We start from the raw sequence: 25,931 nt of genomic DNA on the forward strand, positions 1-25,931 counted from the left end.
GATGCCTGAGAGTTCTACATGTTCCCGAAGGTATGCGGAATTCACTAATCCGCACTGGGCCAGCGTGGTGGCCTTAACCCCTTCTCATGGTCGGAGGAGACCCGTGGCCTCTAGTGGGCCGGTAATAGGTCGATATGATGAAGATGATGATGAAGCAAAAATTTCAAAAGCAAGGTTTTTCACGGTAGTGGTATTCTGCGGATATTAAACTAAAAATAATTTTATATGCACAGAGTACGTTAACAATTTATGGAACAATGCTGTCCACCTGTCATTGAATAGATCCCAATAAGAATTGCCCAAGAGAGCGTTAAATGACGAAAATGAACGCGGTATAGGTGCCATGCTTTGTACAACAGTGTTACAAGAAGGGACTACGACAATGTGGGACAACAATAACAATTTGGGAATTTATTATTTCTGAATTTTGTCTCGTCTGGTCTGGTGGGTTTGGCCGTGTCTGGTTAGCACCCTACAGACATTGACGTGCCGCTGAGCGATTTTGTGTTCTGATTCAATGTCGCGTAGAAACCGATATGACTACCATACTCCTTACCAGGTTAGCTTTCTACCTGACTGCATCATCACATCACCAGGTGCGATTGCAGTCAAAGGGAAACTTGTAGGCACATATGTAACACAGTTGGTTATAAAGATCTGGATTTATGAGACAAGGGTCAAGAAACTTTATCATCATGGCTGTTACAGTCCACTGCTGGATTTTGATCCAGCAGTGGACTCCCATCTCCATCAGCATCTCCCATTGGGAGGATTTGCCCATTATCACTACCCTGGGCAGACAGGTTGGTGGTCGCAGGAGATGGTATTAGTTTAGCAGCACAGAGAATACTGCTGCTCTTCTCCGTTACATTTTCCGACACATATTATATTGACCTATACGAATGTCAAAAAAAGGGATGTTTTGTTTTCAGAGTTCTTGTATTGAATGAAATGAAGTGAATTTTTAATATCATCATAATATCTTCCAAATGCCAACAAAAGCCTAATTTAGATAAACAAGGTAAAGTTAGTACGAAAGCATAGTACGTATGAGTACAGTGTTCAATTTATATATATATATATATTTTTTTTTTTAATAAGCTTAGGTAACTTACTTTATCATGACAAAGATATCTTAAATTCATGCTACAGGAAACAAAGTCGGGGATTTCATCGTCGAAGGAGTTGACAAAGTTTCTTTCTTTTTAAGTCTTTGTAAGTCTTTGTGTCATAGTCACTGGAGCGAATGTTTTCTACTTTAAATTAGTTCAAACTTAGATAACGTTAAATCTTTGCGCTTAAGTTACATTGTTGAAATCAAGACGGCTAGAAGTTTAAAGAGGAAGAAGGAAATGCAGACGTTGTTTTTTATAAGCAGGTGAAGTGTCTTGTCTGTACATTGGTAATTTGTGGTTAACAATTTCACGCTATAGTTCTGAATGCGTCACGGTTCCCTGCGACTCGTTTGACGTAATCTGTCAACCTAGATGAGGGTCTACCAAAGCTGCGTTTACTGGTGCTGGATCGTCATTTTCGGTTTCCCTTTGTACCAGTTGGGGCTGCGTTAACGAGTGTTATATTTCAAGGTCTTATACAGCTTGCATCCGGCTGCACCCTGTTACTCGTTTGATGTTTACCAACGCTGCGTTTACTGGTAACGGCAGGAGCTGGAATGTCATAGTTTTTACAAGCTATGTGTTTCACCCATCGCCACCTTAGCTGGCTCAACTCGTTAATCTACTTCAGTAACTCTGGTTCCATTACAAATCGGTTTATATCTGATTTAACCACGAATATATAATCTGAGAGTAGCTCTCTCCATCGACTGCTGAGTGACTCTGAGCCTTCTTATATATTGACGACCATGTTTCTGAACGCCGTTCGACATTCAAATGTCGAGAACATTATGGAGAAAGTAAGAAACATCGTCTTTATTTATCGCAATTTTGTGTTAAATGTTACATTTGTATCATTAATTTGTTTAGAATAAAATACAAATTTATGACAAAGGAGCTAGCTCAGTATAGCTGCATATTAAAAAGCGCAGTACTGTTTTGCAGCGCGACTAAACAATAACAAAGCAATAAACATAAAAAGAGACAAAACACAGAATATAATATGAAGGACTACGTAATCGATAAAAAAGCTTGGGTGTGAATTATTGCTCTAACCGGGTTGATCGGCCGATTGGCGCAGTAGGAAGCAACACTGCCTTATGAGTCTAAGGCCGTGGTTTCGATTCCCACAACTGGAAAATGCTTGTGAGATGAATATTTTTCATTGTCTGGGTGTTTATATGTATATTATAAGTATTTTATGTATATTACCTATTCATAAAAATATTCATCAGTCACCTTAGTACCCATAACACAAGCTACGCTTACTTTGGGGCTAGATGGCGATGAGTGTGTTGTCGTAGTATATTTATTTTATTTATTTATTTTAATGTTATTTTCGTATTTATACAATAAAGTCCTCATAAAAAAATGGTAAAAGCAAATGGTACAATGGATTTGTACCTTCAATATTTTTATCGTCCTCAGTAATGTCGCCACAGACTGTACCCGAAGAAGTAAACAACTTTTTATAAGTATTTATGTATATTAATCATAAAAATATTCAGCAGTATCTAAGTACACATAACACAAGCAACGCTTTCTTTGAGGCTAGATGGTGATGTGTGAATTATCGTAGCATATTTATTTATTATTTATTTATCTTCTAATAATTTTAAATGACAATGTGAGTTGATAACAAAAAAATACATCCGGCTAAGATTGTTATGTGCTTCTTCTTAGACCCATTTCTCCATTGTGGGTGGAGACCCGTGCCCTGTAGTTTACCGGTAACGGGTGTTTATGATGAAGTAAGCACTTACTAAATAAATAATCTTACACTATGCCTCAGTGTCTTCCTTTAAGAAAATACATCCTTTTCACATGCATACCGGTAAAACGAAAGGCCTGCGAGATCTCGTGCCCGGGTGAATTCTAAGTCCCGGTAATCCTCCGGGAAGCGTACTGGGCTAAGCTCCTTACCAGCCCGCGTATAAAGAAAGATTTGCCCAGTCGTTCAATATGAACACGCTTTTCCTCGTTCCATTTAAAAAAATACGATTGATTAACTTTAGAACGAATAGAGCAGGTACGAGTCTTCGCTTTTTGTTTAATAAGGATTTAAGGGACACATTTATATATTCGCTATATATTGATATAACTATTTTAAGATAGTCATCCAGTGGTCGAGACACGACCAACATTAGGCTTTATTGTCAAAGACTATACTTCTATAATCATAGATTACACTGTTAATTTTCTAATTAAAAAAAAAAATCATAATCCTACAAAATATAAATAAAATAATTTATACTGTCTTCCTTCACCATTACATAAATGATACATGATATCTATTTAAGATCCTCAATTTAAAAAACGCGCGTAATTTCGACCATTCAGAGCTGCGTGCCGGGAATCGAACTAATACTAGGCTATCACCGAGTTTATGATATAAATAATAAATAAATAAATATACTACGTCAATACACACATCGCCATCTAGCCCCAAAGTAAGCATAGCTTGTGTTATGGGTACTAAGATGACTGCTTAATAATTATATGAATAATATACATAAATACTTATAACATATAGATAAACACCCAGACACTGAAAAACATTCATGTTCATCACACAAACGTTGTCCAGTTGTGGGAATCGAACCAACGGCCTCGGCTCAGCGAGCAGGGTCGCTGCCCACTGCGCCAATCGGCCGTCAAATAATTTATTAATATTTAATTCGATCAGATCGGAATATCCAAATCTCTCCTCTTTCCGCGGTTGAAGCCACTAAGGGAGTATAATATGGCGGCCGATTCGCGCAGTGAATAGCGGCCTTGCTTTCTGTGTCCAAGGCTCTGGGCTAGATTCTCACAACTGGAAAATGTTTGTGTGACGAAAATGAATGTTTTTTTCAGTGTCTGGGCGTTTATCTGTATATTATAAGTATTTATGTATGTCCTACTATATTAATACTCTTACTATAAATGTGAAAGTGTGGATACTTGTTACTCAATCACGTCGCAAGGATTGAACCGATTTGGATGAAATTTGTTCCAGAGATAGATTGTAGGCTGGAATAGCACATATGCTACTTTTTATCTCAAGAAATGAAAAAGCCTTAATCCACGCGAACGAAGTGGCGGGATCAGATAGTTATTCATAAATGTTCATCAGTCATATTAGTACCCATAACACAACTCTCGATCGACTACTGCGATCGCTAACCCGTCGCTACTACCGATTGACTACTGCGATCGCTAATCCGTCGCTACTACTGATCGACTACTGCGATCTCTAATCCGTTGCTACTACCGATCGACTACGTGATGATTATGGGCAAATCTTCCCGTTTGAAGAGACCTTTAGTCCAGCAGTGGACTGTTATAGCCATTGATCTATTGTTGTAATTATTTGACGACCTCTCTGGCGCAGTGGCAAGCACTGTGGCTTTGAGAGGTCCCGTGTTCGATCCCCAGCATTGTCCATTAGAGAATTTATAATTGCTAAATTATCTTAGTTACTAGCGACACAGATTTAGCGTTCCGGTAAGATGTCGCGTACAACCCGTATAACTGCAATAACCCTAACAGGTTAGCCCATAACAATCTTAGACTGCATCATCACTTAACTGCAGGTGAGATTGCAGTCCAGTTCTAATGTGTTGTGGATTAAAAAAAAATCACATGGTTTCCATAGTAGCCAGTGTGTTGATATCTTTTTGAGCGGGCGAACTAAAGAATTAATTTACCTGCCGCTACTAGCTGGAACAAACAAGGGACTTTCTGTTGCCCCACAACATTCTCGCCGTAGCACGCTAAGGTGCCGTACTCCATGTCCGTCGTCGGAGTGTAGTTCAAGGTGGACGTGTGACCATGACTGCTGTACAATCTACAAAATAACAAAATAACTCAATATCGTTTTAGAGTAACTTCTTATATTATAATAATCAATGCTTTGGATTCATGCCGAATACCAATAAATCATAATATATAAATGAAAACCTTCAAAAACCCTCCGATTTTCAAAAATGTACACTATGTACATTATTCTACTAGTCAAGCATTTAAGTTGATACCCATATCGAGGGAGTTGAGAAAAAAATGTAATTTGGAACTTTGTGGTGGCGGCCATCTTGGATTTAAAATTGATTTTAGTGTGTATAGTATTACTACTACTACTAGTCCAGCCCTTTCATTTGATAACCATAATGAGGGAGTAGTGAAGAAATATGTAATCCGCCATTTTCTAACGGCGGTAATCTTGAACCGATTTTTATTAAATATAGCTCAGAACACTCCCGACTAACTCGCTTTCAAACAAAAAATACAAAAACAAAATCGGTTCATCCGTTCGGGAAATACGATGCCACAGACACACGCTCACATACACACACGTCGTTTTTGCGTCCGGGGTTAACAACAACGAGTAAAGATGAACAAATGAAGACGATAAAATAAATTCAGTCAAATTAAAATTACAATAAAAGATAAATCGACGATCTAAATTAGAATAAAACAGCTGAGACAACCTTTCTGGATAGCGTTTTCTATAAATGGGAAGTCCAGAGTACGGTGATGAATTTTCTCAAGTATTGTTGAAGATGAATTTTTTACAAGGTTGCTCCGGCTCCGTTTTCATCTCTCACAAGATAAAAAAAATGAATGTTAAAATGTAAATAGTTGATGTTGGAAAACAGTAACTGCTGAGTTTCTTGCCAGCTTCTTCTTGGTAGAATCTGTCTTCCGAACCGGTGGTACGGTCACCACAAACAAACAGACTTGGCGATGATTTTTTTTAATTTGGATTTATGTGCGATGTCGTATAAACTGATTAGGGGTATGTGTGTAATGTAAAAGCCTAAACCCTAACAGGTTAGCCCGCTGCCATCTTAGACTGCAGCATCGCTTACCACTACGTGACAATGCAGTCGAAAGCGAAATTGAATTAAGTAAACAAGAATTTGTGAACCAGATTCGCGCACATTCGGAGATTGGTATAAATTTTAGACAAGAATATTCCAAAGTTGACTTTGTTCTACCAAAAAGAGTCAAGCGCAAGCCACTCTTGCATAAAACATAACATCACCTTGGCGGTATTTCCGTCTGTTCCCCTGAATTATTGAAGGTCCAGTGAAAGGAGACCAGAGCGGGATTAGCGTCGACGGAACAGTGCAGCGATACTGTCTCGTGTTTGAGGGCACCAAACAGCTCGTTGTCTCTTCTCTCCGCGCATACTGGAGCATCTGCAAAATAAAAGCCAGTTAAAACTATTCTCCGTTTTATAACTTTCCAATTGTGTGTAAACTGTTGACCTCGAGCCACATGTCTACTGACCAAGCTTACTTGGATCCGGTGGGATCATCCACCTCGATGGGAACCAGTCATCCACTAAGAGCTGGTCTTATTTGGCAAAACATTTAGACGAGACATAGCAGTCTATCATAAGTCAAAGGCACGTTGAAACTAAAGTGGTTAACAAAAGTCAATCGCATAGAATATGATTATCAGTCAATCAGTCAATTAACATTCATAGAACGATGATAAGTGAAGGATTAGATCAATTTGGTCTTCATACATTTTGAATTTTATTATGTATTTTCCGATGAAAAGGGTAAACATAAAGACCAAATTCGGTCACCCATTCAGCAAAGTTTTGTTCAATTGTAGACGTAGGCCTATGCTTTACAGATGAGAAGGTAAAGTTTGAACTAACTAAAATTGTTACTAATCATTTCGAAAGCCATCTGTTGAAGTTTCGATTGGTTGTTTATTAGTGTGTTTTCTTATTTTCTTAGCCACCTTCACTAGGTCCTTCACAAGTTGGAGATACACCTCCAACAAAAGAGGAAGAAGAATCTCTATATACTTCTAACGCACTCTATATAAACTTCAACATATAGCTTTCAGAATGTTAATCGCACATAAAATTGTAACAATTTCAATTGGTACGAACTGTACCCTCTCTTCTAGTAGTTGTCATATACCTACCTGATATACAAAAAGGTTGTAGAGATTAGAATGAGAACAAAGGAAAAACTTTCCTCGTCAGCGAGGAGTATTAGTTATGATGAAACGAAATCCTTCGTACCTATTTGACGAATGGCGGAGGAATGTCAATTACGTGGGGTCGTAAATCTAATAACTGACAAACGCAAACAAAGTTATAGAAGCGGCCGACTAGCTGACACGGTCTCAATTTACATTTCATTAAAAGTTGCTAGGTTATAAAGACAGGATCATATTTTTCTTATGTAGGTACCTACCCAATTTTAGAAGAAAATAATATTAAATAATTATAGAAGAAAATAATATTAAACTAAAATGGCAGACCAGTTTCTTATAATTATACCTATACGAATATTGCATATTTGTGTCTCTCTGTGATCTTTTAATAGTTGAGAAAATATGCTGTGTTCAATTTCTGGCTAGTCAACTGAAAATTTATAAATTTCGAATGATTTCTTATAACGCGATATGTCTGTTATTTGTCGAACCACGACTGACAACATGTCTGTTATTTTGAATATGATTGCGTATAAATTGGATCTTTCAACAAACAAATAGCCTTGACTCATTGTTGGTTGTAAAATATTTATTCGCAGGCCCATTTCTATTCATTTATATTTTTTTATTTATTTGTTTATACTCTTTATTTGTCACATAATTCAGAAAAACAAAAAAAAAGAACAAACACTTAAAGAATGTATAAGAATACAAAAGGCAGCCTAATACTTAAGTAGCGATCTCTGCCAGGCAACCTTAGGATTAGAAAAACTAAAAAGAAAAACGAATCTATCGATGGAGTTTATATTATTTGTACATATATATTAGGGCGCCATTTATAGCAGGTTCATGTAAATTCGTACGTATTTTTACGCATCAAAGCGATGCTAGAAGTACCAGTCTAAAGTCAGGAAATTGCAGTGGCCCATCTTCAGAGGGCACGGTGAGCTGCTCTGGATAGTATCACTCCCATGTAATACTAATCGTCAAAACCATGTTATAATCTGATACGAAATAGCATAGGTTTAAATACCTTTGTCTTACTAAAGAGGATGCTATGCAGTTACGCTATAATTCTGAAGATGACGATGTTGATACTGTATTTCGTGATTTCTCTAAGAAGTTGAAATCACAATTAAGAGGTAACTTGTAATCGAACATAGATAACGATCTCAATTTACATTTCATTAAAAGTTCGAAAGTTACATAGACAAGATCATATTTTTCTTCTGTTAAAATTCACAACTTTGCAGAAGAAATCGTTATAAAACAAGATGGTGAGATCGCAGTTTTAATAGAAGGGCAAAAGTTTTCCGATGAAACAACAGTGAACTATCGAGTTGAGATTGATATCGAAGAAGTTGATAATATTCTAAAGTTACACCAAGGTAGAGCTTTGGGTATTTTTAATGAGACTAGTGGTCGCCTAGGTCAAAATTCAATCATAATAAATTTGAATTATAACTTTGAAGATTATTTAGGTTCTGTTGTCTATGATTAAAATATAATCACAGATTATGCCAAGGATACATTGTTGATTCGTCTTATGTCACTACTGAAAAAGGTAACATATGCGTGTGTGTAAAATACAAAGAAGTGTGTGGAATGTTTTTCTTATTGATTGAAGTTATTTTTATGCATAATTAAAAAAAATAGTATTCTTCACTCCTTCTCTATATAAACTATAAGTGAGGGAAATTTCGTAGATACTCTTCCGTCCGTACAATTTTCTTAAAAAGGGGTACGAAATGTTCTTGCTTAGTATTTTTGTATATTATTCATTAAAATATCAGACATCTTAGTACCCATAACATAAGCTACACTTACTTGAGCCTAGATGGCGATGTGTGTATTGTCGTAGTATATATATATTTTAATGTCTACATTAACTCAGCAAATTTAAAATCCGAGTGTGTCAAACTCGTCAGAGTGCATCACAAAATCGGCACTCCAGATGAAAAAGAATTATTAAAAAATAAAATATTTTTAAGGGTTTAGAATTTTTTAACAGAAAGTCAGCGGAGTCGCAGCGAATCACTAGTAGGTATAGATTTATATTAAAAAGGTCAAATCAAAGAACAGCTGAATGGAATAAAAACAAGAATCCAATTACAATTCATATAATCCAATCACAGTTCGGCATTACTAATAAAACTGTTATTTTGAACTTTGTATTTGCCTTGCCCGTAATAAAAGCGAATGTACGGCGGCTGAAGGGTCGAAGCATCGGGGATCCTCTCCATTTAGGATTTAATACCGGTCGGTGGCATATTACAAAAGTAAATTTTAAGGAGGCTGCTTGCATTCGAACGAATGAATACACTTTTATGTACACCCAAATATCCAGAAAATGCACAAAATACAAATATAATTGAGCGTTAAGGTATAAAGTAAAATAGGCGGCCTTATCGCTATAGCGATCTCTTAGACAAACATTTCCTTATAATATAATATTTACATTTGTTATATTATGAGGGTGGTGTGGCCTTGTTGTCAACAGACCAGTGGTGAAGTGTCTATAAACACCTTAAATTTTATCCTTATTTTTTATCGACACATTAAACTACAGGGCACGAGTCTCCTCCACAATGTGAAAGGGTTACGACCGTAGCTGGCCTATTGCAGATTGGTGGCCTCCAATTACCATTGATAATATTATGTAGAACTCTCAGGCATGCAGGTTTCCCCACGATGTTTTCCTTCACCGTCGACACAAGTGATATTTTTAATAACTTAACTTTGAAAAGTTAGAAGTCCGTGCTGGGATTCGAACTCGGTCCTTCGAGCTCCCTCCTACTGGGCTATTACCGCTTCTAGCTACCTTTATTCTATGTAAATATATTTTAAAGCAAAGATGGAATTCGTTGAAACAAAAAAAAACCTAAACCTACTCGTCTAACATAGCAAAAGACAGTTTCCCAATTCCGTAATACTCACAGTAGGTTTCTTAACAGAAAGTCCAACAATTTTTTTTTTTGTTCGTTCCGAAATTCGATTAGTTATAATTGGCGGACCAAGCAGGTAGTCCAGACCGAAAAATAGCATTGTAACAATGCTGCTTTGTGGCAGAAGAAGCATGGCGATAGTTCTTTCCCGGATGAGCTCTGTCATTTTTCTCATCATCTCTACTAGTACAACCTTTTTATCCGTAATCCAACATTTCAACCACTACTCCAACGAGGCAGTTATTTAGGACCTTTATTGAAATATATTCATCAACGAACAAAGCCAGATATCCACTTCAACCAGGAGAGCATATTTTGAAGCAGTAAAAATAAAATTTTCATTCATAGTTATTTTCATGTGAATATAATAGCCGCCATCCAGATTCAGAATACGAGTATGATTCGTAATATCGATTCGCGCAAGGTGCTTCCTGTTCATAATATTTCGCAATAATCGTTTTAGGTCGCTCTCCTAAAGGGCGTTGTAAAATTTTACAACCGATATAGCTGGGACGCTAAAAGCTGGTAATATAATAGTCTCTGCGGAGGATCAGGGGCAGAAACAACCCGACGCAGTTGAAATGTTTGCATAAAACATTCATATAAAACATTATAAATTCGGAAGTGTATTTTATGTTTTGTCCTTTTTCACGCAGCAAAATACAGATGTATATACATAGTAACATAAGCTACTGTTCATGATATCTTTAGGATATTTCTAGAAGATAACTATGTTTATTTTAAAGAAACTTTGGATTATTTTTAATATAATGTTTTATTGGATAGAAGCAGGCGTTACTTTGCGGAAATCCATAATATATTATGAAAATTAAGCTTAATTTGCTATACTCCGCGAACAGCAGGAGAATCTGTATGGTGTAATTTATAATTACTTCAATCCATATACTCCACACCAAACAGATCCTCGGCAATGTAACCTCTATGCACGTTTCGCTCCGAAACCGCATCCTCAGGAGATGTTGACTTTACAATGAATAATTGTTAACAACTGGTGTGGACTATACGGATTGAAGTAATTATAAATAACACCATACAGATGCTCCTGCTGTTCGCGGAGTATAGCAAATTAAGCTTAATTTTCATAATATATAATGTTTTAACAAAATTAGTTCGATCATCTGAGCGTTTCAAGGATGAAATACTAGATTTTGTCCGCGGCTTAGTCCGCGGCCTACTATAAGTAGGATGGGATAGGATAAGCCATTTAACCGAATTGTATATATCTAACTATACAAATGATAAAGCTAAAGTTTCTTTTCTTATCTCTGATACTACCAGAAAGATTTTAAAAGTCTTTTTTTACATTTCATAGCTCAACTCTTAAGGAAGATTAAAATATGTTTGTTGATATGCTCCGACCCTGAGATGCTGAGCAACGAGCGAGCGATGCTTCTTAGGATAAAATTTTGTATAGTATATATAGTTTGTGTTTGTATAGGACAAATTTGTTTATCACAAATAGTACGCAGACTGAGTTGCCGGGAACCCACTAGCTATCGCTATGCAAATATTCGTCAAGATCAGGATAGATCCAGTGCATTGCCTAACAAATGTTAATTCATAAATAACACGTAAACTGTTCACAGTTGCTTTTCCCAGATAAAAGTTGCTTTTTCAGGTCGCTATCTTTATGTCAACATGAAAATCAGTAAAGCGGGTGGGCCAAACAAGGGTCAAACAACAAATAAACAAACATACACCCTTTCGCATTTATAATACTTACTCCGCTCCCAAATTTTGCAAAAAATATAATCCATCCTACTATTTTAAACGAAATAACTAACCAAAGGTAACTCAACAGTCTCAGCTTTTACAACTTCTAGTATTTTATCACCCTGTTTAGCACGTCTTCAAGCATCGGAAACGAATTCTATATAGCTGTAGTTATTCTTTCCCAAACCAACGCTTAGCATAACTAAAAATATCGAAAGGAAAAGGAAAATAAGGAAATAAATAAAAATACAATTCCAAAACGGCACGCACGGTGATGGGCGTTTTAAATTTAAACAACCAACAAGGAAACCTGAGAGTTCTCCATAATGTTCTCGACGGCGTTTGAAGTACGCACATGGTCAGCGTGGTAACCTTAATCCTTTTCATTCTGAGAATAGACCCTTGCTGTGTAGTGATCCGCAGGGTAATTACGTATCTCGCGACAGGCTTGCGTCAGGCAAATCTTACAATCACTGTTGGCAAACTTCACTGCCATACAACAAATAAACAACGGACGTTTGATGACGATTTACAAAAAATAATATATTCACTTATGGGCATGGAACCCAAAACGCTGGAACTATTGAATTGCTAGACTTAGTTGTTGGGCTAAATAAGCGCCAGCTTTTGGGTTACTATATGACCAATTTTTTGGACACAATGTTAGTAAAATTTTTCGTGATTTCAGACCATAGTCTAAAACGCAAGCGCCGCAAAAACGTAGTCATTACAAATAAGGGTGTATTCGCGGCGCTTAAGCATTTGAGCACATTCAATTGGATTGGAGCAATTGGAGCAAACTGTCTTGAATTCATCATCACAGGTAGCACAGACTTCATCTAGTATATATTGCCTTACGTACGCCACGCTATAATTCCTCCTAAATACACGCTCTAAGCATGTCATGACATCGGAGCATCTTCCGGCGAGGGTGACATCAAAACGCACAAACGCTAAACTATTTTCTAGTCGATTCATATTTCTCAAGACTTATGATAGCAGAATTTCAAACTACGTGCCATGACTTCACATGAAAATGATATTATTAATGGGATTCCGACTAACTGTAAAGTACTGCGCGGGTGTCATTTATACACGTATAATGCTAAAGTGCAGTATCATGGACGTGTAATTCCGCTATTGGCGAGCCTCCAACAAAAGGCGGCCCATTGTGAGATTATTCCAATGCATTCAGTGCCGTACTTGACTGTCCGTACTGCAGCTACCAGATGCTTTTGTAAATAAATAGCTTTTGGATCTTTGTGTAATTCGTTTTAGAACCAGATCGGTTAATCTCTCAAACTCTGTTGATAGTTTATTATGCAAAAATCGTTCAACGGTTACATACGTCGATAATATTATGGGATTCAGAGGAAAAAACTATATAAAAATATCCATAATCGAATACTCAACATCCTTCCTAATTTAAAGAATTAATAAGTTGAATGTGAGATGGTGATAACAAAAAAAAAAACGTGTGTGTACTTATGTACACGCGTTAGAAATTCTTTGACATTACAAGATAAAAATCTTTCCAAAAATTTTATCTTTTGCCTTATTCTACGTTTGTAGAAAAAACGACACTAACAATAGAAAAAAGTAACGTTTGAATTATTGAAAGTCAACTGTCAAACCTTTTTTAGAAAATCTAAAATGTTGACTATAGCTAACTTCATGGTGTCGGTTTTTTGTGACAGTGTGCGCGCGCATCGTAAAAAATTACTCTCACCACTTTTCCCTAGCGCGCCAAATGAAGTATAACTTCAAAAACCTGGCTATGTTTGTTGTGGGCTCTTCTTAGACCAGGGCGCGTTTGGAACCCTCCTAGTTTAAGTTTCAACTTAACGAATGCAGTTAACACCATGACCTAACATTAGTGTTAACATGTTAAATGTATGAACGCTTCTTCAGTGCCTGTGATAAGGTCTGCATGAATAAAACATTTTTGAATTAGAATTAGAATTTGGATTTGCATGTTCGACAGGACAGACTTGAACTGTTCGAAGCAACATCCATGCAACTGGCTCGTAATTTTGGTTAATCTCATAACATTATCGTGTTATGTACCCGTTGAACTATTTTTAAGAAATGTTTAATAACCTCGAAAATCTTTGTTTAAAATCGTTTTTTTTTTTGACAATACACACATCGCCATCCAGCCCCACAGTAAGCGTAGCTTGTGTTATGGGTACTCAGATAGCTGATGAATAGTTTTATGAATATAATACACATAAATACTAATAATATACATATAAACACCCAGACACTGAAAAACAATCATGTTCATCACACAAACATTTTTCCAGTTGTGGGAATCGAACCCACGGCCTAGGACCTCGAAAGACTCGCTGCCCACTGCGTCAGTCGGCTGTAGTTATTATGCAAAGCAGGAATCTTGACATTGTTGTGAGTTTACCACCTCAGTTCCACCTGAGTTTCGACCGAATATAGCGTTGCCTACTTGTTTATCAAACTGCATTTTAGAAGAATATACCTACACTGATGTTTGACATTCCATTAAGTTTGTATGTCTTTTATCTAACTAGTAGTTATTTATAATAGTCCATTATCACATTTTTATTTATAGATAACTTTTATGCTAAGAAATAAATATTACTTAACTTTTTGTCCATGCAATAAATTTTAGTACTTTATTAAACGTAAATTATTTAGCTTTTATTACACTATTTTGTTTTTTGGTTTCTATCTTTTGTATTTCTGGAGTATTAAACCGAAATTAATACAAGCGGCTCATTCTGAAACTTTGAAAATAAATACGAAATTTATATTTTTCTCTTGTAAACTAACCGTAACGAACTAAAAAATAAATTAAATACCAACCTGTCAAGAACATCAGAATATTACTTACATCGTACTAATAAAGACACAGGGTTGCTAGTCCCTTTGCCCTCGCTGTTCGCAGCCATACACGTGTAGTCGCCAGCTGCTGCCCTGGTAACGCTCTGCAGAACCAGGCTCTGAGCACTAAGTATGACTCCAGCTGCTTCGTTGTGGAAGATCTCTGTATTCTGGACAAAACAATAGCAGAGGTTATTCTATGTTCCATTAAGTAAAATGTACTCAATAATACTAGTTTTAGAGTCGCAAGTTCCGTAGAACTATATATTATCTAACAAACATCACGTTGATGTATACAAAACTAAAAAAAAACATTCCGAATTGATTAACAAAATCAAGACACACGATAGTGTGTCAGCCAAGGTTTTATTATTAAAGCAAGCAGACCAAATTAGACGGAAGTTTACGTTCTATATTACTTTCTACACTCAAAATCGCATGTCGAAGGAAGCGTGGAATGTGATGAGCAACTGTTTAATTTCAGAGTGAGTGGGGCTCACGATATCTCTTCACAACAAGCTTAAATACATTCACGACGCATAATTGAATGTCCTTTCTATATCTTCAATATGGATATCTTCAATAACAAGACCAACAAAAGTTGGTCTTGTTATTGAAGATATCCAAGAAAGTCTATGATATACATGTATGGCTTTAAAAATGTAAGATACTACATAATATGCTTACGTCATGGAACCAAACAAGCCTATGTGTTTTCGGATTCGCCTTGACCGTGCACTCGAAGTAAACATCGTCCCCTTCCTTTATTTCATCAGGATTTAGGTTGGAGCCCATTTTAAGATCTACGATCGGAACATCTGGAACAAAAATATTATTGCAGTTTATTTGAAAACAAAACATAATTGTACGAAGTTCTGTGTGTTTACTCGTAAGCATTTCTAGATGTTTTATATTAAAAAAGTTCCACTATCAAACTATAACCGGCCAGGGCACAGCTTTCCTTTCAAAATGAGAAGACCACAGTCCATAGTCTATAGTCCATAGTCTACCAAGTGCTGAGTAGTGGCCTTCACAAGCCTTAGATAACATAAGTGAGCAGAGATCTGTAAGGCATGCGGTTTTCTCACGATGCTTTCCTTCACCGTATTAAATTGCTTAAATTAAACACGCACATAGCTCCGAAAAATCCTCTATCTTTTGCCAGGGATCTAATGCGATCCCAGCCGTAGTCCCAGGAAGTCGAAATGTTTCCCACTAGGAGTACCCACCGTTTATATAAGGGTGCTTTTTTAAAAAAATCCTTCAGATTTCTTATCTCATTAATAAACGTGATGTAGCGTTAGAAAAATAACGCAGTGTTTTGGCACTTTCTGATATTTGAAGGGTCCTGTCAGTTGAAGTGTTACATTGCCTAACTATTCTAAATAAATAAATAAATATAAAACGACAATACACACATCGCCACCTAGCCCCAAAGTAAGCGTAGCTTGTGTTATGGGTACTAAGATGACTGATGAATATTTTTATGAATAATGTACATAAATACTTAGAATATACATATAAACACCCAGACACTGAAAAACATTCATGCTCATCACACAAACATTTTCCAGTTGTGGGAATCGAACCCACGGCCTTGGACTCAGAAAGCAGGGTCCCTGCAAACTGCGCCAATCGGCCGCCAATTCTAACGTCACGCCACGTTTACTAAAACGAGGTTTAAAGAGTAAATAAGAAGTAATAGAGTCTTCTTCAAGTCATTATTCGTTTCAAGCGTACGCTGAATTGGATTGTTTAAAAAGCAAGCGATTGGAATAATATTATCATAGTGGCTATACTCGATATAAATATGATAAACTCGTAAGTTCTTATTATCATCGTGAAACAAAATCTGTATCGAATAAATTTTCAGGTTCAAAATAAATTTGAATACTAAAGCAATACTGCTTGTTTGATTCTCATTGAAGCAAAAGAGATCAAGTACACTATAAAGAAAGCAAGCTTTTATTTACAAACCATCGTGACAGGGTGAAGGATTTATCGAAATACAACCTTTTTAAGTGAATGTTTACCGCTCAAGGGAGATGTATTTTATGTTCCTGTTCTGATAATGTGATACAACTAAATAGAAAGAAAAATTCGGTCGTGACATAAAGGATTATTTATGATTTTATATAAATTCCAAAAATACGATTGTGAATAAATGTGAATGAACTTTATTTTATATGAGATGCCTTTTAAAATGCAAGAAGTTATCACGTTGAGGCAAGGGTTTAGCCATTTAGAGAGTTCGTCGTAGATAATTACTGTCGTCAAAGTACAAAATTTATAAGCCACAGAAAACACAGATGCCTGGAAAACTTTCCGCTCCTGAGTAGTCGAAAAGAATAATAATAATTATATTTAAAGTTACCTTAAAATAGAACTTTTATTATTGATATAGCAAGTAGCGCCTCCAATGATTAGACCACCAAGACTTCGCAGGGCATGTAAAGAACACGTCCCATAAAAAACCGCCCTGTATCCATCAATTTGAGGAGCAAGCCTCATGCAACCACGGCTTTAATATTTATAAAATATACATTATACAAATATATGTGCTATTTAATTAAAGATAAACCGGAGTTCAAGTAGGCATAAGTTTTAATTTATGAATCCGCATGTCTATTGTAAAAGATATATTAAAATACCCATTATAATAGTCATTTTCATGTACCTCTTTAAAGATAGTATCAATTCAAAATCCAATTATAAACGATGAAAATACTTGGGAGCTCTACCAAGATAGTGTTACTATAATAATTCAGCTTGGAATGCTTAGTTCGTGGAAGGCTTTTTGTTAGAGCAGACTACGTTTAGCCTACGAAGCTTATTTTTTAAGTTAGAATAAAATCCACTAAAGTACCGATTCACCAGTAAAATCCACGACAGCAATGTTCTATTTTCCGCGGTGAAAATAAAACATTGCTTAACAATCCCTATCCCTATCCGTACTAATATTATGTCAATGTAAGTTTGTTTGTTACGCTATCACGCAATAACTACTTAACCGATCCTTATGAAACTTTGTACACATATTCATGGAAGTGTTAGAAATAATATAGCATACTTTTATCCCGACATTAAGCTCGGTTCCTTTGGGAGAGGGGATGAGGCGATTTTACACCATAACTCCGACAAATTATAACCGATTTAAATAATTATTTTTGTACTATAGAGGTTATAATATGTGTTTAATTTTGCCCAAACTGTGGTTGCAGATAGAGGACAGAACTACTCAGCGGACAGCAGCAAACTCCTCATTAAAGGCTTAGCGATACTACATAATTTAATTTTTTTTAGATCTACAACTAAATTTAATGCCACATTAAACAATCAAGCGCAAACGAAGTCGCGGGCAACAGCTAGTTAAAGAATAAAAGACATAAGAGCAATGCAGATTTGAGTTTGAACTAAAAACTCATATACATGTTAGTAACTTTGTAGTTAGGAACCAGTTAATTGCCTATTTAAAGCGAAACAAGTTTCACGTTTGCGTGTGTCACAACCTATTAGGAAGACCAGACTCCATCGAGGCGTGCAACTTGTATAATATATAGGTTAATATTATTTAGGTTATAACATGCTATTCTGTAAAAGCCCTTAAAAAAATTAAAAAAAAAAAAAACTAAATATTTATTTTAGTGCAAATTGAAATGAACAGTTTAACTTGAAATGTGCCCTTGTTTCTTAGAAAAGCAAATATACGGCGGTAACTGAGATGAAACGTTAAAATGTATTTTTCAGGCACGCAATTCTGGAATAAGATTAATGAATGGTGCTTTAAAAGTTAAGTGGGGTTTATTTAAAGTTTCGTTGTTAAAAATTTTAGACGACATTATTTTGTTACTGAGTATTTTGGAAAACTCTGGCTAATTAGGGCTTGTTGGGTGACTTAATAAAGACCTATTGTTCACTACGGACTCTCAGGGGGGATCGAATTACCTAATTAGAATACTATAACTTTGTTTGAATTTCAATTCGACGTTATATTTTGTTTGTAAAAACGGTGAATGAGTTACAAATAATCTTACAGATACGATTTTTAATTTTGAATTGTTGTTGTTGTTTTGTATTATCTACTGAACATTAAAAATCTAATGTGGCACTATCTTACAATAGTAACTACTAAAAAAACTAAAAATTATTATCTGACTAACATACTTTTCTATTACTACTTAAACAAAAATGAATTTTCATCTCCTTTCCATAATGAAGTTTACTTTCTTTTATCAAGTTTATATATTTTTTATTAATTTTTTTTTTTTTTTATATGTGATTTCATAACCGAACTTCCCTCAACTAAATAGGTACTGACAGAATACCAGCGTTGTGGGTACATTAGTATCCGGAACATTAAGCTGAGTCAGAACCTTTTTATTGGCACGACACAAATCTTAGACTTAAGCTATTAATAATTAAGTACTAAATGTTTAAGTTACTCCGTATGTAAGTCTGTTTGTGTTGTTCTGATAAATAAACAAATTCTATTCTATTCTATTCTAAAATTCAACATACATTTATTTCAAGTAAGACAATACGTTCAGTATGTCTGTTTGTAGTTGCTCTACCACCTTTTTAGAAAGCAAATTCTACTGAGAAAAGCTGGCAAGAAACTCGTCAGTTCGTGTGACAACAAAATTATCATAAATGTAGCCATTTTGGTTATGATTAATTTTTATTTTTTTTTGGAGCAACTAAATAGTGCTCGGAGCCACCGATTTTCACATAGATCGCGTTTTAATTTACAACGTTTTGTAATCTAATCCTTTTAAGACACCCTCTTCAGTCGCAATTGCTTTACAAATAACATTATAGAAATATAAATTATATTATATAAGGAGACCAAGTCTGCTATAACATTAATCATTGTGCTAGTGGAAAAAAATAAAATAAGAAAATTAATGAAATTAAAGTAAAGAAATGTTTATTATTGTCATTTTTTACAAAAGCTTAATCGACCGAAAAGTTAACACAACTTTATTGAAAACCTACGATTCATGCTTGTTCTTTGTGGTTACTAACCGATTGTTTAGTTTTTTTAAAGTGTTTAGTTTTTTTTAAGTGTTTTATAATATATTTTGAACTGCAATTTTCCTCATCAATTGACATCGGACACTATTCAAATTCAAATTCAAAATTTCTTTATTCATGTAGACCTATTAAAGGCACTTATGAAGCGTTCATACATATATGTTTACATAATTGTAAGGGGAAGGTGATAATTTCGTACGCCAACTTAAACCTAAAGCTGGTCTTAGAAGAGCCCACAACAAACTTAGCCGGGTAATTTTTTTTTTTCGTTATCAACATCTCACAGTTTATTTATTTTAAGCTATGAAGCTAGAGCAATTCCCATCCAAGCTTTTCGTTCAAGATCTATCCTTAACATTATAATAGAATTTTTCTGTAAGCTTACGTTTTATATAAACTTTGAACTTATTGAGAGACATGAATGAATTAGCAATTTTGTGTAGCCTAGTAAACTGCACAATGAGTTTATTTTTGTTCCTTATATTATTATTGTTACAGTCCATTTTCTTTTTAAATTTGTTATATTTTTATGGACATAAATTAAATTTCCAAATATGTACTGACTACTGTAATAGCAGATCCCCCCCCCCCCCTCCCCACCCCCCGTTATTCGGATCCTTTTTGAGCACGAAGTCGTCTAAAAGGCTTTTAAACAAAAGCTAGGGAGAAGTCGCCGGAAAACAAATAAAATAATAATGTCATACTCACAATGCACATTGAGTCTCCACTTATCTTCTATAGCCGAGTCTGGTATGTGCTTGTTCTCGGCCCGGCAAGTCAAATATTTGCCGTCGTCGTCCACGCTAGGCACCAGGCTTAGTACGCTGAGAGTCTCGTTGTTCTCCGAGAACTGTGCGGAATACACAATATGGCAAACTTGACAAATGTTGGTCATGAGCAAGTACGGTAGAGTACAGATTATCCGTACTCATATAATAAATTTGTTCGTAATAATTGTGTGTATGTAGTTTAAATAGTGCACCAATCTTAATCTTTGGCAAATAGTATAGTACCTTGTATTTTGTAGATGGACAAGAAGAACTTTTTAACCCAAAGAATCCGTGTGATTCTTCGTGTTAAATCCATGTTTTAAAGAAGAATCTGTTACTCATAAACTGGCTGTTACACTTACAAATTGCAAATTTTGCAAATTTTGGTTTTCCCTAGGTTCTTATGCATCTAGAATATGCTAACTAGTTAAGAGAAGAATTTGTTTAAGATCGGGTCAGTCAGCCATAATCAAAACTTTTGTTGCGAAAAGACTTTCATGCAAATCAAATAAACACAATTTTTCATTTATAATACTATAAAAATAACTCAGAACTCTTTAAACCTTTAAAGAATAAGAGATAAGGCCGCCTTTTGCATACTGCTTTTGTCTATTCTTTTTTTTATTATCCTTCTGTTTTCATTTGAAGTTGTAGTGTGCAAATACAGAGTATAAATAAATAAGGATTTTGAACGTCAATGTTTAATCTAATCTTTCTAATTTTAAAACATATGCTTATGTTTGTTCTTTAAACTACGAAATTATCTTTGATAACAATTGTACCAAGCGAGTTCGAAACACCATAAATGAAAATATTAAAAATTTCAAAACAGAACAAGGGAAAACTTAACGATAAACAAAATTGTTAAAAGCTTTTCCGTTATTAATTCACAATAAATTTTCCCCCAACAAAAACCAACCCCATCAAAGAGCCAAGCGAGAACCGCTAAAGAACAATAAAGTGAGGTGAAAACAAAGTATAGATACGAGTGTCTCAAAAAAAAATACAGACAGACAAAAGCAGACACGGTCATTATGGCAGAGGAAAAATGGAAAAGAATCTATTAATTAAAGGACAAAGGATCATGGGAGGACAAAGGACGTACGTTTTTCGCCATCCGCTTGAGCTGTCTATTGTTCTTCCACCAAGTGACAGTGGCCTCCGGCCGGGACCCAGTGGTCTTACATTCGACCTCGTACCTTTTATCCGCTGATACTTGTTTCTCCTTGGTCAAAATGCCCACTGATATCGGCTTCACTGTGAAAGAAATGAGATTTATTGTTCCGGCTTCCCAGTTTCGTATACGATCACATTGTGCGAGCGGGAATATTTACTCAATGTTTTCTTATTGAATTTATAGGAATTCGCCGTTCGTTGAACGATTCATTTATGTTTTCTTTGTTAGCATTCATTTAATTTGCTGATTTCATGTCTGTTTTTTAGTTCGGTTTAAAATTTTATATTATTTTGCGACACTTTGTCGGCAGCCGTTTTATGTTTTAAAAGTAATAAGTTTGATGTGTATACTCATATTAGTGTGTCTTGTATCTATGTCATTTTTTCCTCCACCAATACACACGTGGTGGACTACATAAACCTAACGGTCTAAATTGGTATACTGTAGACACCTTTCAGAATATTACGCTGGCCTATTTGAGCATGTAGGTTTCCTCACGATTCTTTCACCCTTTCAGCCATTGTTTAATTATAAACGTACGAACTAAATCGTATGAAAAATGAGACGTAGATGCCTGGGATTGAACCCGGTAACCCCAAATGGGTAGCTAAAGTGTTAGCCACTGGACTACCATCGCTCTCAAATGATAGTCATTATAGATACACATCAATGTGTACCTATAATGACTATCATGACCTAAAAGATGTATGCTAAGAGTGTATATCTAGATAGGAAGCTGTGTTAGCACGTAATGGCGTGCTTACGTGATTTTGTATCAAAACATCGTGTTCACAGTGTATATAACTCTAACCAATGTTTCATAATATATAATTATTCTGATTTTGACTATCGAGACAACGTTAATCTTTGAAGATTTTGTCATTACATTATATGTTTGTGTCAGTAGAATACATAAATCATTTAACTCTTCACGTATTTCCACGCCAGTACGTAAAACTACTAATGATATACTATAAATTTTTTGTGTACTTACAATTAATATCTAGAATAAGTACTTTAGTTTCTGGCGTTGCTAAATTTGTGTTGGACGCCTGACACACAAGTCTTGCGTTAAGATGCTGTCTGCCAACATTGGGAAATGTCAGTGTGTTGACGGTGAGACCGTCGTCCCGCTGGTCAAATGAATCGTCTATTACCACATTTTCTAGGTACCACGTCACTCGCGGCCTCGGTCTACCTGTTGAAATAAAAATAGAAAGTCAAATTCAAATATTTCAGTAACCAAATAAGCCTGAAAACAATTTTGATGCGTACATACCACATTTTTACAAGGCTGTGAAATAATAGTGTTAACTTTATACATAAACTTAAAACTAAAGCTAAGAGTGTGCAAAACGCATCCTGGTTTTTCTATGAAGAAGCCCACAACAAACTATGCCACTTATTCTCTAGAAGAAAAAACACATTGTTGTTCTGTTTGTAACATTTATTAAAAATTTTAAATTAAAATTCATAAATGTTTTGTTCATGTAGATTTTATCACAGGCACTTATAAAGCGTTCGGTGATTGTGATAACTAAATTCGTTAACTTAAAACTAAAATTAGGAGGGCTCCAAACGCGCCCTGGTCTAAAAAGAGCCCACAACAAACTTAGCCAGGTTTTTTTTGGTACCACCATCTCATAGTCGAATTAATAAAAGGAAAGTTGAATATTCAACTATGGATATTTTTGTATTCCTAAGTTAGTCCTTGACTACAATCTAACCTGTTGTTTAACGATGATGGGGTCTAAGACGGTAGCGGGTTAACAGTTTAGGGTAGTCTGTTTCTACGGAACAACGTATTGGAACACTTATTTATCACACACACACAACACAATTATATCTGCTGGGGTTCAAACCTGGGACCTACCACAGCGCGTACCTATGCACCGGAGAGGTCGACAAAATGGATGAAATTGATGACTGGTTCGATTCCCTAGTCAGGCCAAAAATTTTACTGATTTTTCTCTTGTTCAACAGAGTCTGTTAAGTCAAATGAGAAAACAGTTATTGTAATTATTGTATCTGATTATGATATGGAGTATCATTGAAAATGCGCGTGAAATAAAGATAATCTCTCGCTTCATTTAAGGCTAGTTAGAAATACAAAAAACCGTGGATCTTTTCACTTTGATGGTACTAGTAGCTCTATATCAGAAAACTAAAAATTTTGTAACGAATGAATTATTACTTTCATAAAATATTTGGACAAAAATGGCAAAGCAGTTAAATGTTGAAGCACCTCTCCACATTTTGACGATGCTCGAAAGTTTCAATAACATAGGCTCATTGAAATAAAAATATTTTTATGTATTTGCAATCGACAACGACATATTTATAAATAGACTCACTAAAAATAGTGGTCGGATTTAAAGATCAACAAAATAAAATGTATATCATAGTACTGAGATTATTAATGAAGCGGTTATAGCCCAGTGAGTAGGACTTCGATTTTACTTTCGGGGGGCCTAGTTCCAACCCATGCACTTCTAACTTTTCTGAGTTATGTGCGTTTTTTAAGCAATGAAAATATCACTTGTTTCAACGGTAAAGGAAAACATCGTGCGGAAACCGGTATGCCTAAGAGTTCTACGTAATGTTCTCAAAGGTGTGTGGAGTCACAGGCACTTATGAAGCGTTCATACATATAACATGTTACCACTAATGTAAGGTGATGGTGTTTACTATATTCGTTAACTTAGAACTAAAGCTGCACGGGTTCCAAACGCGCCCTGGGAGAGCTCAAAACAAACATAGCTAGGTTTGTTTGTGGAGGGGTGTGGAGTCCACCAATCCGCACTGGGCCAGCTTTGTGGATAACGGCCTTAACCCTCATTGTGAAAGGAGACCTGTGTGCTGTAGTTGGCCGGTTAAAGGTTGATATGATGATGAAACCTAACAATTTATTTAAGCGAACCCAGAACCTTGTGATCTGTAGTCAAACACATTAACTACACTTCGGGGCAGTTGAATCGTTTGCATGGGTAAAGGAACTATTTTTCAAGTCTACTAGATTGTGCCCTTCATAAATCTAGATGAAAGTAGTTAAAATTTTTTTGTGTCCCCGTGTTTAGAGTAGCACGACTACGAAGTTCCTGGCGCACTGTTCTTATAAATGGGAGGTCCCGGTTTTGATCCCCAGCAGGGACAATTTGGGAACTTATAATTTCAGATTTTTCTCTGGTCTGGTCTGGTGGGAGGCTCTTTGCCGTGGCTAGTTACCCTACCGACAAAGACGTGAAAAGTTATTACATTCTATAAGTTACGCGTTGCGTAGCGTAGGTGCTATGCACGGGTTGGTCTTTATATTTAATAGAGCTGTCATAAGTTAACACTTAGAATGTTTTGAATTAGTTTGTATGGAAAAGTGAATATGCTTCTTTTGATTACAGGGTGAATCCTTTTGAGATATGCTTATGCACCCTTTAACAGTATTTCGTAATTAATTTACACGTTGTATAGATAAACTCAGAGATCATCCCACTATTTTCCAGTTGCGGGAATCGAATGCAGAGTCTCGGACTCAGAAAACAAGGTCACTGCCTACCGCGCTAATAATCCGTCAAATAAAACGAAATAAAATAATGGGATCTCAAACTGGATTGAGGCAATTGTTTTTAAACGAAAATCAAAGACCCTAATGGTAGTGATCACGGGTGGTCGTAATATACACTTCAAAAAGATAAAGATCATATTCAGCCCACGCTATCTCCAGATCGTGATATCGAGATGTTTTCAAGATTGACCCGATGAAGGTGAGGGTGTTAAAAATATGTCTTTGATTGATTTATGATGTTATGGTCACCAATTGGCGTGTGGTAGCGGAAGATCACCCTGGCGCACTTTGTCGACCTCCCAGACGCAGCGCTGTGGATTTAAATTGAAGGGCCTGGGTTCGATTCCCGGTAGAGGTGATTTAGGAATTTATTTAAATTCAAATTAATAATGCATTTATTTCAAGTAGGCCTAGTTTATAAGCACTTTTGAAACGTCAGCCTGTAGTGACTCTACCACCGGTTCGGAAGGCAGATTCCACGGAGAGGAGCCGGCAAGAAACTCAGCAGATTGCTCTTTTCCAACATTATTTTTTACAAAGTTTCTTTTGTTTGGTCTAGTGGGCTACAGCCGTTGCTTGTTACCACCCTACCGACAAAGAAGTGCCGTTTACCGATTTAGCTTTAGGTTTAAGTTGGCGAACGAAGTTATCACCATCCCCTTACAATTATGCAAACATATATGTATGAACGTTTCATAAGTGCATGTGATAGGCCTACATGAATAAAGACATTTTGAATTTGAATTTAAGCGTTCCGGTATGATGTAGCACAGAAACCGATTAGGGGTATAAGTT

At 35.8% G+C, this 25,931-nt stretch overlaps 1 protein-coding gene across 1 annotated transcript in view; it reads right to left on the reverse strand.

The window, feature by feature from the left end:
- The window catches only part of LOC120631989 (hemicentin-1-like), a 57,484-nt gene that overhangs the window by 15,107 nt on the left and 16,446 nt on the right, over positions 1-25,931 (reverse strand). The window contains exons 4-10 of the mRNA XM_039901718.1: positions 22,572-22,775; positions 21,506-21,657; positions 20,339-20,480; positions 15,284-15,414; positions 14,607-14,766; positions 6,142-6,298; positions 4,805-4,944 (exon numbers count right to left, since the gene is read on the reverse strand). Coding sequence (XP_039757652.1) covers positions 4,805-4,944; positions 6,142-6,298; positions 14,607-14,766; positions 15,284-15,414; positions 20,339-20,480; positions 21,506-21,657; positions 22,572-22,775 — 1,086 coding nt within the window. The remainder of the gene's footprint in view (positions 1-4,804; positions 4,945-6,141; positions 6,299-14,606; positions 14,767-15,283; positions 15,415-20,338; positions 20,481-21,505; positions 21,658-22,571; positions 22,776-25,931) is intronic.

Source organism: Pararge aegeria, chromosome 19 (genome assembly GCF_905163445.1).
Source record: "Pararge aegeria chromosome 19, ilParAegt1.1, whole genome shotgun sequence".
In the NCBI taxonomy this organism is placed as follows: Eukaryota; Metazoa; Arthropoda; class Insecta; order Lepidoptera; family Nymphalidae; genus Pararge; species Pararge aegeria.